The sequence below is a fragment of the Spermophilus citellus genome, assembly GCF_964194105.1.
Source record: "Spermophilus citellus genome assembly, chromosome: 6".
NCBI lineage: Eukaryota > Metazoa > Chordata > Mammalia > Rodentia > Sciuridae > Spermophilus > Spermophilus citellus.
In genome coordinates, this window is record NC_138187.1 from 83488242 (window position 1) to 83514569 (window position 26328).

Genomic DNA, 26328 nt, shown 5'->3' on the forward strand with positions numbered 1-26328 from the left:
ATTTCTCAAGTGCATATTCAATCATTTTTCCCCTCTACATAACCACTTCCTGTTTGGACTGGAGGAGTCTAGTCAATAAATCTGATGAATTATGGATTATAACTCCTCTCTCCCAATTTCCCTCAAAATATATTAAACAAAAAAGCAGGCAGCTTTCTGTTTGGAAAAGAAGCTTCCTTTGGGCATTGAAAGTATAGGCTGTGTTGGGGACGTGGAGGTGTGTGAGTGTGGATTGCTCCAGCCTGGGACTGCTGTGCCACCCCCTACTCCTAGGTTCTTCCTGAGGAATCAGCATCGGCTTTTCCTCCAAATGCCTTTTAATATATAGTGTGATCTGAGTTCCTGAGACTGCCTGCAGCCAACTTGTGCAGTAGCAAGAAAAAGGGGGAGCTTTCCTGTCCAGTGGGCATTGAACTTGGGCACACCCCCACCCCTGAACTCAAGATGTGCTCCAGCCCCCTGCCACTTCCTGCTCCCAGGGTAGGCATTATAAAATATTCAGGGGGCAATGCAGGAGTTTCCAGGATCTCAATCCAAACCCCTTCCTTCATATTCAAACTTCAGAGAGAGGAAAAAAAACCAGACCACGTATATCTGAAGGTGATTAATTGTCTTTATTGGAGGAAAACAAGAAGTCATCAACCTCATTATCATTATGATAGAAATCTTGATATGTATACATGATTGTCAAGGCAGAGAATCATTTGCTACATAGACCCATGAACAACTTTGCAATGCCGCAAACCTATGAGGGTTAAACTTCTTGCAGAGTTTATTACATGCATGGAATAAGTGCACAGTTTCCCTTCTTTTGGACAAGCATGTTTTTATGGGAAAATTGAACCCATCGCAAGCTGGTAGTAGTCGACATGGGAATGTTCCTGGGTTTGACATTGTAAGCTTTTGGAAAACATGCTCACTGTTGAGGGAGAGCCGAAAGAAGGGTAATTACATTATGTGTAGCCACAAAAGCCAATTTGGAAATAGTTCCAATGTTTATTCTGGGCAGAGTGTACCTTTGATGTCTTCTCACCTGAACGTGGGACTAAGATAAATGTTCTCTGAAACATGCCACCTTGTCTTTCAAAATGAGCACACTGTTGCCATGTTACTGCCTTTCTGTTGACATTTGGACAGCATCTCATGTCACTCTGAAACAGCCCAAGACCATGGAAGGACAGTGGCAGGCTTCAGAGCTGCAGGACTCATTTCTTTCCTTCTGTAGCTCTTTTGCAGCCTGACCGACAACCCTGTGCCAAAGCTCTGTCCACCCAAGTGCAGGGCTTTGGAAGGGCCTGGCAATGCTGGTCTGTCAAAATTTTTCTTTGGGAAGCACTTTAACTAGTGTTTGGGGCTGTTGAGTCCCTAGTAATGTCTCATCTCTGTGACGAAAGCCTCAAACACTCCTCTCATTTTCTTTTTTTCCTGTCCATAAGAAAATAAAATCACCTGTAAGTAAAATAATACAGCAAATCATCAGAAGACATAATAATCATATGAGAAGTTCCCCAGAAACAAAAATAATAATAATGTTAAAAAACAGTACGGCATATGCAGAAGCGGCCTTAGTACAAAGGGTGAATGCAACAGTTTGTCCCTTTGGTGTAGAAAGATACAGACACTGAGAAGCCATGGCAGTTTGCTTTGTCCACAAAACCACATGCTGAATGTTTGGCTTCCAAATGCACAGCCTTTGGATTTGCAAAAGCAGAGCCCCCAGAGCCACAAGCTGAGCTTCTCCTGCTGCAGGAGGCAGGTAGTCTGGGAAAGGCTAACGCCTTCCCGATGATTCTGGAGGCATTGGCTGTCATGTGGAGCAGGAGGCAGGCCAGGCCTTGGCCAGCATGCAGGGCAGACTTCCCAGCGGGGCCGGCTGCTGTGCGTACGCCTGGGCTGCAGACCATGATGCACTGAGACCACCAAGAAGGGACCTGGTGAAAGGAGTGTGGGCTTTTATCTTCCTCTTTCTCCTCTTCCTTAGACCTCCTGCCACTGAGTTGAAGTTTTTAAGCTAACTCATCCGCATACAAATCTTCTTGGAGCCATCAGGAAATAAGCCCCAGTTTGAAAAAATAATCTGTTTTTCCAATCTCAACATTTTCAATTCTGCAAACCAAAGGATTTTTTTTTTTTTTTTTTGCAAAGGTCTGGTACATTCGCAGCCCCAACCTAGGACCAGGTACCCCCCCCAAAAGGGTGGTGGGTTACATACAGGTATATACATTTTTTTTCTTTTGGAAACAAACTGAACAGTGTTTGGTCTGGAATGTGTTTAAGGAAAAGGTAAACTTTGTGGAGTGTGAGGAGACAGAACAGGAAGTAGTACTGTTTCAGTAGAACATGCAAAGGGGTCGTGCACTGCCTGAATCAGAGGACCATCACTGCGTTTGCCAGGAGTAAGTGTGCAAACCTGGGAAGGAGTACATTTCTGTTTATGGAAATGGGAGGAGCTGCCCTTTGCTGGCCCTTGACTTTCTTTCTCACATCTTGCAGTGCATCTATGGTGGTCATGGGAAGGAAGGGGTGTTGGGGGCTGAAGCAGAGGCACTAGCCCCAGGTCTCATGTCTTTGGCTCTGGAGCAATGGATCCAGTGTGGCTTCCCCAGTATGGAGAATCTATTCCAGCCATGGCCCTCTGGATCCAAGGGGCCATGGGTCCAAAGCTCTAAAATACCAAGTCCATCTTCCCTGGGATATGGCCTTTTCTTTCTGTTTCCACAAGTGGAGGGAAGTCCCCTCTCCCACTCATCATTCACCCAGGCCATGCTGGGCACCAAGGTGGACAGGTGGACAGCATATCAGTCCTGGGTAAACCAAGTCGAGGCTCACTATGTGGACTGCATTCATCAGAATGCTGATGTTTTCTAAGAGCCAAACCTTTTTGCCTATTTGGCCACAGCCATCTTCTTTTGCCCCAGGCCTGACGGCCAAGCTCCCTGGACACTACGTTAAGAGCTAGCTGGAGAGTGGCACCCTCTCAAAGTCACGAGCTGCTCCATGCTTTTGAGGTGAGATTTTTAAAGAAGTGACCAGAATCAAGGTCGAGAACACTACATCACACCTGCTCTGTTATTTTATTTTTTTGACATGCTTTCAGCATAGTTCTTTTCTTTCCAAAGGAGACATGAAGGGCGATATTGTCTTTTATAGTTCCCATGGAGGCAGGAGAGGCACACACTGATTATTGCCAATCCCATAAGCAGCCCTGGGGGTTCTGTCTCTCTAGCTGGGCAGCACCCTCTTTCCTCTGGGGTTTTGTGGTGAAGTGCACTTCACCTAGGTATCCCTGCCCCTCCTAGACTCAACTACCTTGACCTCCCCAATCTGGGACTCCAGAGCATACTGTCCCTGCTGGAAAGCAAGGCTCTGCAGAGCAGGGAGCTACCAAGACTCTAGAGGTACGTTGGTGAAGAGTGACAAGCTGATAAGCCTGTGGGACCCGAGTGTGGTGCCCACTCAATTCCAGATGAATGCCAGCTGCTCTTAATGCCTCATTTATGAAATGAAGATCAGGGGGTCAAGAGAGACAGACAGGCAGTGAAGGGAAGACCATTCAAGGACACATTCAAAACTGAATATCCACGTGAGGGGAAAGAAATTCATTTGCACTGAGAAGGTGAAAGACCAAATGGGAGACTTGGGGGTCAAGAAAGAAGCCAGAAATAGGGCCTGTGTGTCTACCCATGGCTCAGCTGAGCATTCTGGGTGAGATATGAAATGCTCAGTTAATCCTAGTGGAACTAACATCAGTGGGGAGCTCAGGGCTTTGCCATTCCATTTCTCAGGCTGTAAGCAAAGGTCTACTCTGCATCCTCTTCTTGTTTCCTCATAAAACATAAATAATGCCAAGTAGTTGGAAGAGAACCTTTGTCCTTTTATACCAAGGGCTCTCTCAAAAGGGCAGACTCTTCCATATGGTATTTACTTCCTCCTCTTTCTAAAACAATGAAAAATATCCTAAGTCCAGTGGCATCAAGACAGTGATGCTTCCTGATGTCATGTTCAGCAGAATCTACTACTGGGCCCAAACCATTCTCCATCTTGCAGTGTTATTGGGACCTGACACTCCAAGAGCCAAGAACTGATCCAGACAGCTCAGAAGGTACCTGCACAGGCTCACCCTTCACCTGTTCTGCATTTTTCAGGTACAAGATACTTTTAAATAACTGTATATAACATGCACCTCATATATCAGCTCCAGAAATGATTTTCATCACCAATAATAGAACCTGGTTTCAAATGTTGCTTTCTAAACACAAATGGCTGTGTGTAGCACACAGCAAAAAAAAAAAGGCTGATAATTACTCTATGCACATTACAGGTACCAAACTCAGGATGATTATTGATGCGCAATAACCTTCTATTTACTTTTTTCTTATACTGTATGAACCTGAATGTTTCTGTGACACTTATTGGTAAGCAACATCCTAATCAACCTCCTAGAGAGACTCCTTAGTTTTCTCAAGAACTATTATAATACTTATGTCATTGTCTTTCTGATGGGGAGAGGTTGATGCTTTTCCAGTTTACATGACACTTGCTTTTCAACTGGGCCTGCTCTCATTTTATAGACTTTTCTAGGCTTTTTGCACAGTTTGAAGAGGGTGAGCTTAAATTTTCACCCTGTTCGCTTGTGAGGCAGAGGCTAAGCAGGATTCCTGCCAAGCAGTGAGTGCATGTGACACATGTAGAACAGGTAGACCAGCTGCCCCTCTTTCCAGTTGCTCACTTATATCCTGCACTAATGTCCTTAGGAAGACAGGATGGGGCTGCTGAGCCTGATAACATTGTGTGTGTGTGTGTGTGTGTGTGTGTGTGTTGGGAGGGCTGTGCAGCACTAAAAGTAGGCAAAAGTGTAGACGTGACAAAGATGGTTTGCCCAACAGGACCTTCTATGACTGGCCATTCACAGGGGAGGGGTGTGAGGCCATCAGCCGGGATGGCCACTGGACCATCAGGTGGACCTACTGACACCCTCCGTGGGCTCAAGGATGACTGTGCAGAACTGAGCCAGGGGCATTAGATGGGCACAAAGGCAGAGGGAGGCTTTGGAGCCATCTGCCTGGGTCTACAGGGAGCCTCCTGGGAAAGTGTACCCTGTGTTGCACACTGCTCACTCTCCTGCACACCTATCCTCTACGTGGGTGCACAATGTGGCCTAATATCCCTGGACATTCCTGGTTTTAACACTAAGAATTCCACATCCTGGGAAATCCTTCGGTATCAGGGCAACTGAGGCATTTTTGATTTCTGGTTCCACTGAGGAGAGGGATGCCTTCACACAAATGCAGGGCCTAGCTGAAGTCATCTCTGAACGTTTCCATGGGTGGCCAGTGTCCTGCTCACTTGGTGGTCACCTCTTCTTATCACCCTAGATAAATGGTTCCTTCTTCAGGACTGTTATCCTCCCCTCTCTTAGATAACATTCATAAACCAACAGGGTAAAAATATGGAGAAGCAACTTGTGAGTGTTGGAGGCCATTTTAAGTATAAGATTAGAAATGCATCTTTAAAAAACAAAGAGAGATTAATTTTAAAACTGCATAGCTGAGATCAGAGTTTCATCGGTTATCCCCCATGAGAAAAGAGGGTGCACATGGGTTCACTTTAAACAACACAGCAGCTTGCCCTTTGGTAAGGGAGGCTCCTAAATCTTGGCATCGTGGACATCTCATTGACTGGTAAAGTCAGCCTGGGAAGCTGAGCCCGGGTCTCCGGGGAGCAGGTGTCTTGGTTTCTGCTGTGGTTGTTGTGGGTTTTGCTGGAGAAGCTGCGAGGAAAAGTTTTCTGCAGGCTCCTCCCCAACCCCCCAGAACTGCCCCTCCAGAGAAAGAGAAGTAAAGTGCACTCTTAGCCTTGGAGACAGATTCTCGATCTTCTTATTAGAATTTTTTAAAAATACCTTGAAATTCTCCCCAGAGGGGGGGAAAAATCTCTTAAAGGTTAACATAAAATTACTATTGAAGAGCAAACGATAGAGGTCATGTAACTGAGAGATATAGAGCAAGAACACATACTTCTTAAAAGGAAAACAAAATCCTAATGCACAATATTTACTAATATTTAAATAATCCAGTTGAAACCATATTTTTTTCCATGAAAAAATACACCCTAGATGGTTGCCTACGCTGCAGAGAATGGAAATGGCGGAGTTGGGGGAGAGGAAGAAGAAGGTCCATTCGGTTAGAGCTTTGCAAGATTCATATATACAGCACCAGGTCCTATTAATTCAGCTCCCCTTGAGTCAGTAGAGTTTGTGAGAAATGAACACTTCAGAATTGCAGTATAAAATATGGCCATAAAAAAACTTGTGTCTTCCAGTCCTATGCAGGAAGGTGCACCAGGTAGGGCGGGGTCTTGGTGGCCCAGGGCTCCCCTTCCCTGGCCCCGCCCCCTGGTTCCCACCTCCAGAGCCGGTCACTTGCTTCCAGTGTGCACTGTCGTCACAGTGGTGGGCCTGGGTCTCCGCTCGGCTCCAACTCCTGAGACCCCTGACGAAGAGGAAATGAAACTACAGAGCGTGGAAGGTTCCAGACCTGCAGGGGAACAGCAGACGGTTGGGTTCAGAGATTCAGAAGAAAATTTGCAGCCCTTTCCCACCACAAGAGTCAGATGGGTTGGGTCTGTGGGGGACCAAACATTTGCCCACCCACGTGACTCTACAGGGTTTTTTTCAGTGCTGGGGGTTGAACCCAGGTCCTTATGCATGCCGGGTATGCACTCAACCACTGAGCTACATTGCTAGCCCCAGACTCTCCATTTTTACCTCCCCATAGGAAAACCTTTGCAGTATGTTCAAAATGCTTTATGCATAGACCCAACTCTCCTCTCCTCTTTTTTTTTCATTATAATTATAAATGCTTTGCATTTATCTTAGCCACCATGATGAGTAGGCCCATTTACTGAGTGAGCACTTACTATGTACTAGGCTTTGGCTGGGTGTGGAACATATACTGTCATTGTAAGAATTGTTCAAATCTTACTACAGATCCATTAATTAGGCATTTTAAGAATGAAGGGAGAATCGGATATCCTCTTTTGGCCCCTGGTTGGTGTGTTGTCTATACTCTGGGATAAGAAACATTTGGCATTGTGAGCATCTCATTGATTGGTCAATGTTTACCTTTTCTTGTGAGAAATCAGCAGCCTTTTGACCTAGAAAAATTCCTCCAGGCTGCACTCAAGCCCTCCACAGGCCCTGCTGTGTGGGCTGCATTAGCTGCTCCAGTGGTGCATGTCCCCAGAGAGCTTTGGACACTCAGACACAGGGAGATCCATACAATTAATTAATAAGATGAGCTTTGCCGTCAATGCCTGCACACGATTCTTTAAAGAAAAAACCAACTGTGGGTTCCCTCTGGTCAGAGTGGGGGAAAGATCTCTGTTGACACATGAAGTTGGTCCACAGGTGTATGCAACTGTGTCAAGGAAGATCATGGATACATCCTGGGAAGACTGTGTGTGTGTGTGTGTGGGGGGGTGAAGTTCTGAATGAAATGGGATGATCTTTAATGGAAGGAGACCCTTTTCTGAGCCAAATGGGGAAGAGTGTGATGCTCAAGGTGGAGCCAAGCTGAAGGGCTGCTCAGTGGTTAGGGAGATGAGAATCAATGGGGACAATCAAGGCAACTGTCCAAAGCAGAGAGGAGCCACTGATGGCCTAGCATGAGACAGAGAGGACAGTAAAGAGAGGGCAGTGGAAGGGGGACTAAGATCTTGAGGATGTCAGTGCTAAGTAAAGATAAGGGATGAAGAAAAACTATTACTAATTTTTTTATTGCAAAGTCAATGCACTTCCAATAAATGAGTTCCAATTATCATCATCCTCACACACACACACAAAAATTAAAAGTCAGTGAGAACAACCATTAGGAGTCCCTACCACTCTCTCCTCCATCCACAGAATGACTGCACAATGAGAAGCAAATTGGAGGGGAAGGAGCTAGACCACGAAGTATCTGGGTCTCACTGAGACAGGCCCAGCTGCATGGCCCTGGAGTCACAGATGGATTTCTCATCTATAAATGGCAATAATAGTACCTGGCATGTGTGTGAGTATTAAATGGCTCAATTAAAAAAATAAAGTCCGAAGGTGGTTGGGAGCATTAAGTGGGATAAAGTATGGGAGGTGCCTGGCAGATAGAAGGCACTGGGCAGGACGGCTCCCTCCTCTCCGCCCCAGGCTTGTCTCAAATGCCTGCTAAAGAATTCTGGTTTTGCTACATACGCACAATCTTTTTGGCTGGCCAGACTGAGGCTGCTTGAGACACCTGCATTCGAGCTGTCCAGGCTGCTGCCGAGATGTAGTCTTCTCATATGCCTCACGACGGCTGTGGCATTAAATGCTTGCTGAAATTCAAGACAGGAAAACACCGGAAAAAATATTCCAGATAGTTAGAAAAAGACCCTGATGGCTTCCTTTTAAGCAACTGCTTACTCCAAACGTTGCAAACTTCTCAAATCATTCTCAGGACACTTCAGAAAGAAAACTTCTATTGTCCCTTCTTCCAAAAATGTGCAACCCCCCCCCTCTCCAAATAAAATAAGTTTTGGAGATACAAGAAAATAGTTTTCTTCTGACCACATAAATATATAGAACAAATAAATGTAAGACAATTCTTTCCACAATTTAAGAGAAGAGATTTTTAGAATGAAAGGCATATGAGAATGTAATATATTAAAATGTGATGCTTTAGAATAGTATTTATTTTCCTGTAATTGGTATTTTTGTCCCAATTTATGGCATTTCCTCTGAATAAAATAGGGCAGTGGAATTAATTGTGTTTCTATAATAGTCACTCATTGTTGGCTTTCAAGGCAAGACAGCCAGCCCTTAATTACCCATGTTGTTTAAAACATAGTTTAGGTCAAAAATCCATGATCACAAAACCCCTGTGGTTTATTTTCCATATTTTTGAATTTTGTCTTACTTAATTGTTATTGGTGCATTATAATCAAACAGCATAGTGGGATTCGTCATTTTCTCTTTGTACATGCATATAACATCATTTGGTCAATTTCATTCCCAAGTATCTTCTATGGGCTTAAATCCATTGCATTTTTATCTGAAAATATTGGTGAAGTCAACTCAGATTTCCTGTTTTCTTTCCCCCTCCACATCACTTTAGCAAAAGCTGACTCTTCAAAGTTGCAGCAAAGTGAAGAGAGATGAAGGCGGTTACATTGCTTACGAAATAGCAAATGAGTAAGAGCCGGCAGGCTTGCTATCTTTGAATCTCAGAGGGGAAAGGTTTAATCACACATGGTGTCCCTCTTACACTGTGGTCCTCCCTCCAGGTCTTAATCATTATCAGTTAAAAATTAACAAAATTAGCTAGATGAGGTTCTGGGAATTTCCCTCCAATTAGGGTGACAGTGACCTTTAGAAGTAATACACACTCAAATGACAGAGCAAGATTCACGAGAGTGGTTAAAGTCACTGCAAATTTAAAAAAAAAAAAAAAAGCTCAGGACTTACTCTCCATTTGCTTTTGGCAAAGTTCTTCCGGATCTGGGCACTGACGGACTCATGGATATTTTTGTTGAGGGCCGTATCACCAGCAATCCTGAAACAGAGGCAAAGATATTCCTTCAAAAAGGGCAAATGGGTCCCGAGTTGTTTCCCAGAGACCCTCCTCCTGTCCTCAGGGAAACACAGCCTTGTGAGAGGGTGACTTCTCTCACCCTGGGACTCACCCCTCAACTCACACACGCCGCCACCATCACCCCAAGTCCTAGCCCACTTTCTGTACTCTGCACCCTTCCCCTGGATCTGCAGACACTCTCCTCAGAGCCTTGCTACCAGCCTTCTGTTTTCTTTTGCCCTGAATTCACTCCAGCCTGTTCCTTTTCTGGGACCTCCCTCCCTCCACTCCAGCTCTTAACCTGCAAGTCTCTGAGCTCACACATGTCTTCTGACTGCTCTGACCACCAGAACCTTCCCAGGGCCTGCTTCTAGCTTCCTTGCAGCCAAGGTCCTTACTTTCTGCCCTCCTCAGGGCCTCTCCTCCAAGGACCCTGCGGGTGTGCTCACCTCCCTCTTGGCTCCATCTCACCTGAGCTAAGCTCTGTGGGGACATTCCATCCATCTGCCCCCAACCCTGTTCTCCTACCTTCTCCACCTCAACTCAGTCCTGATTAGTGCATCCTCTATACTTATACTTTCTAGAAAGTTCCAAGAACTTAGAGGATCATGTCCACTCTGTATTCAACTGGGTCCTTAATGGTCCTGGGCAATCTTTATTATGGTTTTAGTTTATTCCCAAGACTTTTCTATTAGTGGGTGTGCTCTTCTACTCCATTCTCTCTCTCTCTCTCTCTCTCTCTCTCTCTCTCTCTCTCTCTCTCTCTGTCGTCTTGCATCTCCCACTTCTTCCTCATCTTACAATTGCCAATCTTAGGACCTGGAGGTCACTCACAGCCATTCTTCTCTCCCCCACACCCTTCTTGACCACGACATCACCCCTTACATCTGACCCCTTGGCGTGCCCCTCTGATCAGAGGAAGCTGTATCTTCTCTTAGTCTTTCCTGGGCTCTGATCCTTCCACCTTTTCCAGTTTAGTACCAAACAATACGATTTTAGATTGGCATCTGATGCCTAGAGTTTATGGAATCTTGGAAAAGTCAAGGGGCAGGTGCCAGAGTTATGGATCACTCTCACTGGCTGGAAGGGAACTGGTACAGGAAAAAACCTTGTACCACCCAGACCCAGTCTGCCCTGGCCATGGAACATTCCAGATATCACACACTATTATTCCCAACTGCTTCGGGAAAGGAAAAAAAGAAGCTCAGGGCTTATTCAGGCAAGAAATCATCCCACCAAACCTTTCTTTCCCTTCAGAATTGCAAACTTGGTCAAGGTCCTAGACACTGAGTCTATACCAGGTTGGTCCACATTTAGAATCCAGTCTATGATGGTCCTGGGCAATCTTTATTATGGTTTTAGTTTATTCTCAAGACTTTTCTCTTTTTTTCATTTTTGAGAGAGAGAGAGAGAGAGAGAGAGAGAGAGAGAGAGAGAGAGAGAGAGAATTTTTTAATATTTATTTTTTAGTTTTTCAGTGGACACAACATCTTTGTTTGTATGTGGTGCTGAGGATCGAACCCGGGTGGCACGCATGCCAGGCGAAATGTTAAACTCGCTACCACTTGAGTCACATCCCCAGCCCTATTCCCAAGACTTTTCTATTAGTGGGTGTGATTTTGGAAAAGTCCCAGCTGACAGTATCTTTCCCCCAAATATATTCCCCTCTTCTCCCAGTAGGGATAAACACACACAGCCAAGAGGAGGCTCAGAGTGAGCCACATTTTCATTTCCAACAATTGCCAATTGCCCCCTTCCCCAGACACAGGTGGGAGAGACAGAAATAGCATATATGACTAGACAAATCCAAAATCAGAGGAGCAAACAGGTTGGGGAGCTGTAGGCCTCTTTATTAAGTGTTTTCTCACGGGAATGCTTCTTCCTGGACCATTTTAAAAAGCTAATCCTCAGAAAAGTATACCAATTCCAATATGTTGGTGGCCAAGTCTTTCTTGGAAATAACTGGGCCAAAGTGGTAGGAAGTGTGGAATTCCTCAGATTGAACGCTGCTTCGGGCCAGAGTCAGACTCCAAACCAAACAGGCTGGGGAGCAGGGGATGTCAGAGAGTCTGGCCCTGGGGTTCCACCTGCCTCTTGGCAGTGTGGTCTCCTATACTTTGGGCCTGGGGCCTGCTGCCTGTGTTGTGCTTCCCACACCTTCTCTGTGGGTTATCCTGGGCCCAGATGTAAGGAAAAATGCAACTCTGAGTTATTTTAGGGATGTTTCATGTTCACTTCCCACAGTCCTGGGCTCTGCTACAGCTGGGTGAGAGTCATGCTGGGCAGCAAGTGGCCCAGAGCCTCCTGCCAGGCAGTCATCAAGGGTACAGTCACCTTGGGCCACAAGCACACAGCACCATCCTCAAATGCGCACCATAATGAAATGGTTGCTACTGCTCACGGTCAGCTAGGAAGGTGACCCTAACGATGTGGCCACCCTGACGCTCAGGGTGAAGCTCACCCTAGCTTCAGCCCTATTCATCAACAGCGCTGGAAGAGTGGGGTCTTAAAAATGAAGGGGTCAGTGGTCTCCCAGATTGTCTAGGAATTGACAAATGTTTCTGAAACAGAAGAATTCCTGTAGAAATCTGTAAGCACATACCGATTTGGAAAGCTATGGGTAAACATCTCATTCACGTCTCTTGCTCCCTGGCTTTGTCCTCTACATCACCAGCGTAGATGACCTTTACAAATCACACCTTTTGTGGCCTGTCTCACTAGCCCCTGCACTCCCAGAGCATACACATGCCCTCTCCTTGCCCTTGGTGCTTTGGGTTTTTTAGGTGGTCTACTCTCCCTCCGTGGCCTTGGTTCTGTTTCTCTAGCCACTTGCTCAATGTAGGCCTGATGCTATTCCAAACAGTGCTTTGCTGGATTCTTGGGCTGCTTCCCAATTCCTATGGCCAATCAGTGCTGGAGCCCTGAGGAGGGGAGGGGGTCTCTGTCAATAATCAGGAGTGTGATGGCTAATTTTATGTGTTACCTTGGCTAGAACATGGTACCCAGATATATGGCTAAATGCTAGTCTGGATGTTGCTGTGAAAGTATTTTTTTAGATGAGTTTAACATTTCAATCAGTAGGTTTTGAGTAAAAACTATTTTTATGGGTGAGCCTCATCCCATCAATGGAAGGCTTTGAAGAAAAAAAGAGGAAGAGAGAATTCTACCTCTGGACTGTTTTCAGAGTTGAGCTGCAACATCAGATCTTGCCTGGATTTCCAATCTGCTAGCCTGCCCTACCCATTTATCTGACCCCACAGTCATATGAGCCAATGCCTTAACTCCCTAACATCAATCAATCTTCTATGCATTCATTATTTTAGTTCACTTGTCAATGAAACTGGAGACAGGTGTTCAGAACAATCCGACCTGGATATAAACGATCTCTGATCAGATGGCAGGGTGCTGCCTTATAACGGGGATGGGTTCCCATGCTGCCGCTCGTCTTTCCCTACTCTTGGACCATTAGTCATCACCTCCAGGTTCCTGAACCTCAGTGAGGGGCTGGGAAACATCTGCCTTCTCCAAGGAGGGCTTTGCAAAGAGCCTTCTTCTGCAAAGAGACTGGTCTGTTTTGAGGCTATGGGAAGGCATCTGTGACTCCAAGCCCTCGCCTAGTCCTGGGTGGCTTGGAGTAAGTAGGAAAAACAGGGTGGAATACTGAATGATGGTATGAAGGCTCTGGTATGATGGTATGTTGGCTGTGCTGTGGTCACAGCTTCCGGAATGGTGTTGATAATGCTGCTCTGCTGACGTCCTTATTTCAACAAATCTGCATGACCTACTGAATCCTCTGTCTGGCCAATTTTACCTAACAGAGACAAGTGTACCATAAATGCAGGCAAGAGGGGGGCTTTGGTGATGATGCTTGTATCTGATGCATTTGATGTTACTGTTTTCCATGTCTGACTTCCTGGGAAGTCAATCAACAATAAAAATACTAAGAGCCCTTGGGGGAAAACCCCTCTGAATCGGGTGGCATTCAAGAGACTCCCTCAGGCTGGCACATTTGCCATGAGACAAGGGCTGACAACTCTGAGGCCTTGACCCCTGCTTGACCTCTCTCCTGAGCTCCACACTCCAGCAGTGCACCTGCCACAGCCCAGCACATGCAAAGCCTAGCTCATCTCTCCACCTAAGCCCTTCTCTCCCAGGCCTTAAGATGGAAACTTGGGCATAATCCTGGGCTCTCCCCATGCTCTGCCAACACCTGGGGCCTTTCCAGCTCTGACTGGAGTGGACAGTCCCCTCCATCCTTGTCATGCTCCCGTGGGAAGGCTACCTCCTCATCCTGGCCTGCACCTTCCTACCCTGCTCCACACCTATCTACCACCCCACCTTTATCCTGCAGTTGAAGGGGGATTTCAAAAATCAAACCTGACTTCCCTGCTTAAAACCCATCTGGGCCCCATGGCCCAAAGGGGAAAGTACAAATTCCTTAGGTCGATAATAAAACAGTGGTAAGTCACATATATTAGGTGTCAGATTTGGTCTCTTTGTCACATGCATTATCTCATTTAACCCCTTGAAAAGCCCCCAGGATATGTATATTGTTACTTATGATCTGGATCCTATAGAGGAGACCAAAAGCCAGGCCAGACACCTGCTAGTTCCAGTCCTTCTTTCTAGTTTCATTTTCTACTTGTTGCCTCTGTCCACTCGGACTCCGGAATACCAGATGCTGTTGGCACCGTGAGTAGATGCACAGTGTTTGGTCCCCATTCTGTGGCCCAGGTTGCTCGTCCTGCTTGGAGCTCCCTTCTCTCTGCTGGTCAGGTGGAAACCTCCAGGAGCAGGGCTGGGCTCACCTGCCTCTGTCCCAGCCCCATCAGAAAGCTTTTGTTTTGATTTTCAAAAATGCTCAGTAAACTGGACATGGTGGAGCATACCTGTAATCGGGAGGCTGAGGCAGGAGGATCATGAGTTCAGAGCCAGCCTTAGCAACTTAGTAAGACCCTGAGCAACTCAGAGAGACCCTGTCTCTAAATAAAATATAAAAAGGGCTGTGGATGTGGCTCAGATGTTAATCACTCCTGGGTTCAATCCCAGGTACCAAAAAAAAAAAAAAAAAAAAGCGTGAGGAAGGAGAGACCAGGTTTGCACTGGCCATCTTCCCACCTTCTAGAGAGAGAGGCTGGCTGAGTGAACGGGCGCTAGGAGGCAAACCATTTCCCTTTCTTCCTCAATAACTGCAAAGTCTCACAGTTTAAAGGCCCACTGTGTATGAAATGGGAAAATCTTTATTATATATATATTATCCCATACTTGCAACTACTGTCTCTGGTGACTTTATTTTAATTTTTTTAAATAGATGAACACGATATCTTTATTATTTATTTATATGTGGTGCTGAGGATCGAACCCAGGGCTTCACATGTCCTAAGCAAGCACTCTACCACTGAGCCACAACCCCTGTCCCTCAGGTGACATGTTAAGAAACATCCAGACACACAGAGGAAACTCTCTGCCTTTGAAGAACACCCCTCCCCCACCTTCCTTTCTTCCTCTTCTCCCTTGAAGTGAGGCAGTTCTGGCTGGAATCCTGCCTTTGACATTAGTTAGCTGTGCATTTTGGGTTAAATTATCTTTCTATTTCCTTAGCTCTGAAAAGAAGATAAAACCCAAACTGCAGGGTTATTATGAAGAGAGAAAGTGACACTGTGTTCCAGCACAGTGCCTAGAACAGGAGACTCAATAAGCAGCTGGTGTTATGAATTAGAGCGCTGTGACACTCGGTCAGGACAGTGCCTTTCTGCAGGTCCCCAGTGGAAGGCTCACAGCATAGGGAACTCTGTTGGCGATGCTTCAGAAGATGGTGGGCTAACCAGGGCAGTGTCCTACAGTGCTCCTTAGGGGTACTCCCTCCTGAACTCAGCTCTTTCTCCATGTATTATCCTCTCTTCTCCTTTTCCTGCAGTGCTGGGGACAGAGCTCAGGGGTTCATGCTGCCAGGCAAAGTGCTCTACCACTGAGTGACACTCTTGAGCCCCTAGTTTCATTACAGTGGGTGCTATAGTTTGAGTCTTAAATGTCCCTGAGAACTCATGTGATGAATGCTTGTTCCCCAGAGTGGCACTATTGTCAGGTGGTGGCACCTTTTAAGAGGTGGGGCCTTTTGGAGGTCTTAGGTCATTGGGGTTGTGCCCTCAAAGAGATTCTCATTCTCTTGTTTCCTGGCCACCATGAGGTGAGCGTCTTCCTCTACCATGCGCTCTCACCGTGATGTGCTGCCCCCACCACAGACAAGGCTACTGACTATGTGCTGAAAGCTAAAACAAACCTTTCCTCTTTTTAAGTTGACTGCCTCACATATTTGTTACAGTAAAAGAAAGCTGACTAACACATTGAATATTTTACTACTCTTAGAATTTGTTTCAAAATGGATGCCCACAGGGCTTTCATAAAAAGAGCTACAAATAACTAACATTTGCTCTGCACAGGACATTGTAATAATCCTTTAAATGTATTACTTCCATTATTTATTATGTCAAATGTATACATTTTGGAATGCTATGCTCATTTAATAATGAGAAAATTGAGGCTCAGAAAAGTCAAGTATAGACTCGAGTTCACAGATAGTCAACAGCGAAGCTGGGTTCTAACTTAGAGTAGCACAAACATAAGGCAGCCCCAACTGCTCGGCTGAAAATGTGCAGAACTCCATGGAGCATCAAGTAGCCTCTCTAGAATGAAACAAACAAACTAACCAACCCTAATTGGAAAACCATCTGAAAAGGAAAACACATACAACTTCAATCCGTTTAACTACTAATAAACTCAAGGAATGGAACTCCAATCCTAACACCTCCCTGGACGATTACCTTCAGTAAAAATGATCCTCAGCAACTTTCTGTAAACTGAAGAGCTGCAACTATCTTTTGCACTGTTGATTTCTCATGAGTGCATTCAGAAGATTGTGTCCAGTGGACACAAAAGGGTTCAAATGCGAGCTTGGGCAGAGGAAGGGCCCTGGCCAGGATGAAATGAAACGAACACTTGGGTGGATTTCCTAAATGAGGGCCAGCAGGAAGTTTTCCCTGGGAGCACACGACAGACAACATGGTCTTCACAGTGGGGTGGGGTGGGTTCTCACCATGGGTGCCGAGCTGCCTGCTCACACGTGTATCTTTTATTTGGATCTTTCTCCATCAGATTCCGAATGAAGTCTTTTGCTGTTCAAAAGGAAGGTACAATAAGGCATTACTTTGTGGTGTGACACAGGACAACAGGATGCCCCCACATATTCAGGAATATCATATGTAGCATAGGATACCCAAGACCAGCCCTTCATGGACCCTGCTATACCTCAGAAACAAAAGGTACCAACCCAGGCTTTGACTCCAAGGGTGACTTGGTGAATGAGGAGATAGCAAAGCCAGTCTGGGACCCTGACTTCTGTCTCCAGGTCCCTTGTCACTAGCTCCTCTTTGGTTCGGAGAGGAGAGGCATTGACCAGATGAACACACGCCTGTCTTCAGTTCACCACTGCCTCAGGGAGGTCCTCCCCATGGGCTGGACAAGGCCGTCAGGTCCCAGGCCAGGTGTGGAGGGAAGCCAGTCCCTAGGGCCACCATCCACAGCCCACTCAGCCCATTAGGAACCGTGGACATGAAGCTGCCATACAACGAGGTGCTCCCTGGGGAAGGAGAGTGCTCGGGACCCAGGCCAGGACCTTGACCCAGAAGCAGGACACTGGGAACAAGAGGGCAGGGTCACAGAAATGAAGGATGACATGGTGTGACAGCCTGAAGCCTGTCATGCTGCAGGTGTGGGAGCACCCTGCCCACCAGACTGGGCCTTCTGGGGGAGGCTGTGCCCTCCTGGACTCAGAAGCACAATATAGCCCGTGGGGCTCTTCTCTGCAGGCCTTGTAGATCTATATTGTGGACCTGGGTGTCAGAAGATTGAGGAGGAAGGCAAGGTGTTTCCAGTTAGGTGGAAATAACAACAAATAATAAAGTTCTCGACCGGATCAGCTTGTCAGAGTCTGTCCATTGTTCCATCTCATCCTCTGGAAGATGGCGGAAACTGAGGCCTGCAGACACTTTGCCACTCTGCCCAGGTTTTGGTTTGGTTTGGCTCTTTTTCCCTCAGGAAAGATGGTGAACTTTATTGGGGATATTTCTGTGTGATACCACGGCTAAAATGCAGGGGTGGGAGTGAGGACTGGGGTTTGAATCCAGCTCAGCTGCTTACTTGCTGTGTGATTCTGGTCCAGTTATTTTATCGTCTGGGGCTTCAGTTTGCCCATCTGTCCAATGGGGATAAAGCAATACCTACCTGATGGGTTATCCTGAGGACCCAGGGAGTGGACACACTAGTGTTCTACACACAGTTGGTGCTCGATAAATGTCAGACAATAATGTTTCACTCCCAGGGCATGGGGAGGGGACGTGGAGGATGAGGAAGTCCAGGCCCTTTGGCAGGGCTCAGGTTAGATGTCCCAAGCCTGTCTTCCATTCAAGCCAGCCTCCAAGTCAAGGCCAAATATATAGCTCATAAAGCTCCCTTGGAAGTGGTCATGGACTAAAAGTTCATGTCCCCCAGAATTCATGTTGAAATCCTAATTCCCAAGATGATGGCATTGGGAGGTGGGGCCTTGGGGGACTGATTAGGTCATAAGGGTTGAGCTCTCAGGAAAGAGATTAGTGTCCTGGTAAGAGAGGCCTCAGAGAGCTCTCTGCTTGCCTGTCCTCTATAAGGACAAAGCAAGAAGATGGTCTATGAACTGGGAAGCAGCCCTCGCCGACACGGGATGTGCCAGCAACTTGATCCTGGACTTCAGCCCCCCGAACTGTAAGTGTCTGTGGTTTAATCCACCCAGGCTGTGGGTAGTTTTTGATCCAGCAGCCCCCAACGGACCCAGACAAGAGCCCTGGGACCATTCTGGTTGAAGTGTCCCAGGAAGCAGCTGCGCAGGGCAGACCTACCAGAGTCGGAGATGTCATCCCAGTAGGGAGAGTCGAACTCATATTCTGCCTTGAGGATCTGTTCAAAGAGCTTGGAGTCGTTTTCGTCATAAAAAGGAGGGTAGCCACAGAGCCTGGAAAACAAGACAGGGTAGGGTCTGAGGGTCTGTGCCTCTGCTGTGCCGCCTCTGCACTTCCCCTGGAAGGAAGAGATGTGACCTATCCTGTCGAGGTCACCTGCGCTGTGCACGCTGTGAGGACCATCCGAGCAAAGGAGCCACGTGTTCTATGGGCACAGGTGGCCCCCAAGTAAAGTCATAATTCAGTAAGTAGCAGAGAGGATTAACCCCGGTGATCATCAGAGGTAAATACATATATTTAAACTCACATTAACTCTACGGAATATTAACCAGAGACCCAGACACCCTAGAAGCCCCAGTGTTATTCATCTTATGTGGTCCCTAATAGATGATGAGTTGGTGGAAAGAATAAAGGAAATATTTTAGGTTTATTATACAATCTTGGGCCCCTCTAGGTTCATTTCATTTAAGAAATTGTCATAGGAAGAAAAGGAAATTTTGCCACTCTGAGTACCAGGTTGCCCTCAGTTGCCCTAACCCACCAGGTTTGCCCTACCATGCCCACATTGGGTATGGGGAAGGTTATAGTTTTGCCCATAAACATGCAATAAGTGTCAACAAGAGGTGACATGTTTGTGATGCTGCAGTATCAGCCACAGTACCATTTCAAAGTTGGCTTTTAGAAGGTTCGGTTAGGATGTTGGTGCAAGCAACTTATAGATCCAGACGGACCAAGGATCATCGAACAAAATAGCAGGAACAGAAATTTTGATTTAAATATACCAAATATAATTTTGACGCAAAATTGTGCCTTCCGGGGCTCGAGGAAGCTCACTGGGAGAGCACATGCTTAGCATACATGAGGTCCTAAGTCCTATGTTCTATCCCCAGTATAAAAAAAAAAATAGTTTAATTTTTCAAAAGCATGGTTTCTCCTTCCAGCCCTGTTCTCAGTCCCTTTACCTCCGGAAGGCCACAGATTCATTTCTGGGTACAAAATTTCCCTATCTGAAAAATGGAGGCTACCAGACTAGAAAATTCCTAATTCTTTTTTGGTTTAAGCTACTGCGGCTCTTTTCCCAGTTTGTTCGATTGGCTAAAACAGATAAAGACCTAGAAAGGGTAGGAGGGAGGGAGGAGGGGATGGTGGGGCCCGGTCCTGGAAGGCCAGGTGCAAAGCTGGACAGAACATATCTGGCTTCTGGGATAGAAGGTGGCAGCCACCTTGCTGTCCCTGTGCTAAGCCCTGGAATTCCACGCATAGCTCTAGGTTGTTCTAAACACAGCCACAACCTAGAGACCAGTTTAATGAGAACAAATTAGTGGGAACCAAAAGACTGCAGGTCTGTGGGGATCAAGCTGTCAGCACATGAGAAATGTATTGAGGTGAGACCATGGCCCGGGACTACCTGTCTTCAGCTGCTCCCACCAGAAGAGGCGCCTGGCACCAGCCACTGCAGAGGGCATGAGTAGTGGCATTTTTCAAGGCTGAGAAACATTCTGCAGGCCGATAAGATTCAAAATCATTTATCCCCACTAGGCCATTTCAGAGGCTGAGTGCTTGGAAAATTTCATTTTTCAAGATTTGCTGCTTTTGGCGAAATGAACAACAGCCAGCACTTCGGAAACCACCAGGCACATACTTCATGCACAAGGAAACCCCAGGCCGCCTGGAGATGGATATGTAAATTTTTCCCATAATGAGGATTTGGGCTAAGTGAAATGTGCATATTAGGAAAAGCAGACAGAGCAAATTGTTAGTTTTTCTTGGAAAAAAACTAAATTTCAGATATTTGAGGTTTTTGTTTATTAAAAACCGAGTATGTTTTACTTTATGGTTTGGCTTTCTTTTCAAGGAAAAAAAATCTTTAAAAAAAAAAAATCCCAAGAAAGATTTATTCTTCTGGTGCCAATTTCTTTTCATTTTAGCTCTTTTTTTTTCTTTTTTCTTTTATTGGCATAGAATACTGTGTTCACACGGGTGTACTGAGGACAGGGTAAAATGAAATGTATCTAGCTTGGAGCCTAAGTGAGTTAAAATTAAAGAAGATTTTAAAACAAAATTATTAGTAGTTTGTGTGGAGGAAACCCAAAAGAGCGCCCTCTTCTGTTCATATATGGAAAGGGGATCTGGAGCGGTCAAGGGGATGCTATTAGCACTTGTAACGACTAAGCCACATCTCCAGCCCTTTTTATTTTTATTTTGACACAGGGTCCCACAAAGCTACTTAGAGCCTTGCTAAATTGCTGAGGCTGGGCTCAAACTTGTGACCCTTCTGCCTCAGCCTTCTAATCCTCTGTTCTGTACTGGTGTTACTGAAGTGTGATTTACCTTTTCATATCAAATCTTTTAAATAATCCTTGATATATGATTTAAAGGTGATAAAGCCATTATCAGTTTTCCAGGCCAAAAAGTTTATGGTTCAGAGTAGCCCAATGATGGCTGTGCCTCAGAAAGGGACCCACCCTCACAGGACCCTCTCTTGGTCCCCATTGCAGCCATGGAACTATCATCCAGGAAGTACTCTCATACCTTCCAGATTTCCTGTTGCAACCTGTGGCAAGTGTGTGCAAACAGACTGCTAGTTCTAGTAGTCTCAGTTGATTCCTTTTGGTGGATTGAGAACTCCACCAAGATCAATACTGCACTATTTTACACCCACCTCTCCCCAGGAGCTAAATGTCCCAGACATCTCCATCGGCCCCTTTAGAGCCACCTGCCCTGTGCCCTGGAGGCAGTCTGTATGGACAGGTGAACAAGGGCAGCACTCTCTCTCATTGGAGGGGACCAGTCCATGGGGACCACAGCAGAGATGGAGAAGAAGGGAGAAGATCAATGACAAGCCCCCTCTGTCCTGGCTCTCAGGCGGGTTCACCTTTGGACAGAAGGCTGTTCCTCTCCTGGGAGCAGACTCAACTGGATCCTATCTTGGATCCTGATAACAAATCCTTCCCTCCCATCCTTCCTTGGGGCCTAGCGGATTTGATCCCCTCACACCACACCTTTCTGTACAGTCCTGGTACCATTCTCATTTCAATGGCCAAGGGACTAGCAATTTAGCAAAGCCAGGGCTCAAGCCCATGACATCTACTCAAGATTTATGTTCTTAATTCCTATGTCGATTCATTGAAGGGAAGCTGACTTGAGAAGGGAAGCTTCTGCTCCAGTCTTGACTTTGAATTTTCTATGTGGGTCATTTGCTTTGCTCCTGCCCCAACTCCTTCATCTGCAAGGAGGACCCTGTGATAATAGGATGCTACTTTTGGGGGCCTGTTTGCTAAGGTGCTTAGAGCTAGCTCCTTGTACACTAGACATTTCTTGGTTCTGGATCGGGGTAAAAGCTGTGCATGTTACCTGGGCTGTTCTGTCCCTGGCTTCGCCTAACTCTGGCATACCTTGGAAGACTAGCTGGTGTGTTATGAGGAAGGCCTGACCTCTCTCTGCAGGTGGAGCAGGTGTGTCACAATGTGCTCTCACTGTAGTGCACAGAGCTCTGTGGTGCTACTTCCCACACTGTTCATGGCTTGACCTGTCCATGAACTCCTAAGGCAAGACCATGCCTTACCTTAGTATACAAATTCTCAGTGCCTAGGCCAGCGCCTGCCTGAAGCTGATGCTGGACAAATGTTTAGATGCCTGGACACATACTTGGAAAAGAGGCTCCCTCCCTGGCTGCTGAGCCCCAGAGGCTGGGCTCTGAAGCAGAGACGAAGACCTGGGGTGCAGCAGGACTCCACTGCCCCAGCTCAGGGGGATCTCAATGTTCTCTCCTAACCTGACTCCTCACTACATGTTCCCCCTACTGGAGGTAGTGGAAACACTAACATTCCATGTCATTCACAGACATTCCAGAAGAACCCAGTGTGCAGGCCCGCCTTTGAGGGCAGACTGGCCTGCCTCTGTGGAGAGGATGCAGTGTGGTTTGGATTCCCCAAAATGGCACTCCCGGACATGGACCTATTCCATACAGAAGAAGTTTTTCCATGGAAAAGGCTTTTAACCTAAATGAATGTGAACATCAGCAATGGCCCACTGTGGCTGATTCGGCAATGAACTGTTTTTCTTGGAAACTGAAATGCTATAATAGCATAAAAGCTCCCGTGGAGAGGCCCAGTGAGTTTACTATGGTCATTATCCTACATTAACTTATGTTCTTCTGCTGGCTTGTCTTTGGCCACGGTTCTGCCTCCCTGCAAAAAAATGGACATGTGCTGAAAGGATGTGCAAATAGGCCACCTCTCTGTCCCTTTATGTACCTTCATCTCTATCATTCACCTCAGCCTTGGGTTCTTGCCCATCTCTTGCCCCTCTTGAATTATGGGCTTAAGGTCCTTGTTTTCCTAACAGCTTTTGATATCAGAGACAGACACTGAAAGGACAGGAAGAAGATGGTAACAGAAGAGACAGTGAGAAAAGGCAGTGACTTGAATTATAAAATTAATTTTATTATATTTTACTTTTCCATGGTAAGAACGCTTTAGATGAGATCGGCCCTCTTAATGCATATTTATACATTATTGCTGACCTTGGCACGATATTGTAGGCAGATCCCTAGAGCTTATACATCTTGCTTAATAGAAATGGTGCCCTTGGTTAGTAACCTCACCTTTCCCTCTCCCCTGGCCCTGGCAATCACTCTTTGATTCTACAAGTTTGATTGTTAGACACCTCGTGTAAGCAGAATCATGTGTATTTGCTTTTCTATGGCTCCTTTATTTCACTTAGCCTTAGTAAGGCCCTCAAGGTCATGTTGCAACGCATTGTGGAATTTTCTTCCTTTTGGAGGCTGGACAGTATTTCATAGTACGTATATACTATCTTTTATTTATCCACTCATCTGCTGATGAACATTAGGGTTGTATCCACCCTCTGGCCATAGTGAATAATGTTATGAACATGAGGGTATAATGGCTGTTTGTGATTCTGATTTCAATTCTTTTGGAATATTTCTAGATTGGATGGGTGATACTATTTTAAACTTTTTGAGGCACCTCCAGAGTGTTTTCTTTAGTGGCTGTCCCACTGCATCCTCACCAATACTCACTGTCTTCTGTTTTCTTGATTTCCTCCAAATGCATATAAATGGTCTACAAGTATATGACAAAATGCTCAGTATCACTGATCATCAGGGAACTGCAAATGAAAATCATAATGCAAACCACCTCACACCTGTTAGGATGGCTCTGATCAGGCAGTGACTTTAAAAAAGTATTTACACATAAATCTTATACTACTTCAAGTCTTAGCTAACATATACATTCTACTTAGTGCCTGTCATGGTTTGAATGTTGCCTTCAAAACTCATGTGGAGTTTTATCACCCCTGTGACAGTTCTAATCACCCTTGAAGAGGTGATTGATTAGGTCACAAGGCCTCTGCTCTCATGAGTTGAATACTGCTGTTATCTTGGAACAGGGTTCCTAATATAAGGATAAGTTTGGCTCCCTTCCTCCTTCTCTGTTTTGTAAACTTGCCCTTGCCTTCTCTTGCCCTCTGCCTTCTGTCTTCCACCATGGGATGATGCAGCATGAAGGCCTCTCCAGAGCCAGCACCATGCTCTTGGACCAGAACCATGAACTAAATAAACTTATTATTATTATTATTATTATTTACAAATTACCCAGTCTAAATTAGCAGCAGAAATTGGACTCATATATTTCCTAAGGTATACTTAGCATACATTTACCTAATATTTATTTTGCACCTACTATATATACCAGGCACTGGATCTGATACCGGAGACATAATGATAAGAATCCCTTCCTGCCATTAAGAGCTCAGTCCAGTGGGAGAGAGAGACCTGAGCAGATGGCCATGACATAGGAGTAACAAACGCAGAGCTATGCAGAGGCTATCATGGGCATGTACAACATGGGCATCTAGCCCAAGTTATTTTGTGGGGAAAAGAAGAGGTAGGTTTCTAGGTCTTATCTCAGAGAATGAGCAGGAGCTTTATAGAAGAAAGAGCAGGGCCTCAGGCAGGAAGGGCCGACCAGTGATAAGGGCACCAAGGCCCAAAGGAACACAGTTTAGTCAAGAACCAAAGAGAAGTTTCTGCAGCTGTTGCTACTACTGCAAAAATACAAGTGGGCTGATGGATCAGGCAGTGGGGGCTGCTGAGGGCCATGTGTCCTACACTAAGGGGGGTACTCTGTCCTGCAGGAGCCCCTGATGGGTGTAGACAGAACAGCAGTTGGGTCCCTGGTTTTGCAGTGGGAGGGGTGGGCTTGAGGCAGAAAAAGTTAGCAGCTGCACCACTGGTAAAGCGGAGACAGGAAGGCCAGGGGGTGGTGGCTGGATTAGAGGAATACAGGTACCAAAAGCAGCTCAGAGACAGAGTCTCCAGTATGGATGACAGGAGCTGCCATCCATGCAAGGAGGAGCACAGGACAGAGTCAGTCCAAGTGGCCTGACTATGTGGACAGCAGTGCCTGGCAATCTCAACCTCCCCTTCCATGGAAACTGCTGCACTCGGGAATAGGCTCCAGGCTGTTCCTGGTGAGTGTGTGTGTGTGTGTGGGGGGGGGGGGGCTGAGATAACACAGGGCAGCACAAGGCCACCTGACATCAGGCCGGTTAGCCCAGTAATGTCCCTGGAGCTCGCCTAGGTTTGGACTGAAGGCCGAGTGAGGGCTTGGAGGACAGAAAAGCCGATGGCAGGAGGCAAAGGCCTTGTCTCAGAGGTGACATTGTGAGAGCAGCCGTGCAGGGCTGCGGGTACTGGGGCTTCCAGTTCATTCCACATAAAACCATGTAGCAAATCCCATTTCCTGTGGCGACTGAGGAGAATCTATTCATTGCAACCAGGAGTGCCAACCACCCATGGAGCACAAGATGGCAATTCCATTCAGGCCTCAGTGAGCAGGACCAGGTGTGTGTGAGGGATCCTGGCTAAGGCAGCCAGCAGGCAGCTGCGAATGAAGGCCATAAGCCAGGGACAGAGCCTGGCCTAGCATTTGCACTAGAGCTGAGAGCGCGGATTGGCTCACTCAGTGGAATTCCACAGACGTGACCAGGGGTCACAGACCTAATCTAGCTCACAAATGTGCCTGCTTAGCCAGCAGTGATTTAAGATTTATGTGACTTGGAGTGACCACAGACAGGAGCCACTCTAACCACCTTACACAGTCCCCACCAGACCCCACTGTCTTACGTACACAGCATTTCTTTGGGCTACCAAAGCTCAGATTCCCCAGAAGCCTGGAATGGACTAGATGGCTGGGTAAGAACAGCTTACCCCACTGCAAAACAAACAGGAAATATAAAAAATAGTCAGGAAAGGTTCATTTAGAGCGGGTCAGGGGAAGCTACAGCATTTCTGCTCCATTTAGAATATTCCTTTCCATACCTTGTCCTCTGTGTGAGAGATGCTGCCTTCTCCAGTCCACAGGATGGACTCTTTCACTTGCCGAGCTTCAGTGTGGGACCCTTGTTTGTGACGTCTTTCCTGACCCCAAGAAGGTCCCATGGCAGGGATCCATTTCCTCTCCTCTCTCTTCCAGCTTCCCAGGCAATGCCTTATGGCATGGGTGCTGGTTTCTATCCATGTCCCACTGTCTCCTGTTAGTCTCTAGCTTTCCAAAGGTGACAATAACATTGCATTCATTTTTGTAATTCTAGTATCTAGCCCAGTACAAAGTATATGCTCAGTAAAAGCAAGGCGGATGATTGCCATTCCCACCCTGATTGGCCCCTCTCCAAACATTTGCCATTCCTCACCATCCAGCTCAACTCCCAGCTCTTTCCTGGGTCCT

The 26328-nt window shown here is 46.3% G+C and overlaps 1 protein-coding gene across 5 annotated transcripts in view; it reads right to left on the bottom strand.

The window, feature by feature from the left end:
- Window positions 1–610: 610 nt before the first annotated feature.
- Window positions 611–26328, bottom strand: part of CAMK1D (calcium/calmodulin dependent protein kinase ID) — a 406117-nt gene continuing 380399 nt past the window's right edge. For 2 of the 5 annotated variants that reach the window (XM_081298641.1, XM_081298638.1), the window contains 5 exons: window positions 18515–18627; window positions 16678–16756; window positions 9479–9566; window positions 8232–8349; window positions 4309–6536 (listed from right to left, as the gene is read on the bottom strand). In XM_081298641.1, coding sequence (XP_081154767.1) covers window positions 6418–6536; window positions 8232–8349; window positions 9479–9566; window positions 16678–16756; window positions 18515–18627 — 517 coding nt within the window. In that variant the 3' untranslated portion in view covers window positions 4309–6417. Of the gene's footprint in view, window positions 1932–4308; window positions 6537–8227; window positions 8350–9478; window positions 9567–16677; window positions 16757–18514; window positions 18628–26328 lie in introns of those variants that run through there. The other 3 variants (XM_081298639.1, XM_081298642.1, XM_081298640.1) reach the window with 3 other exon arrangements.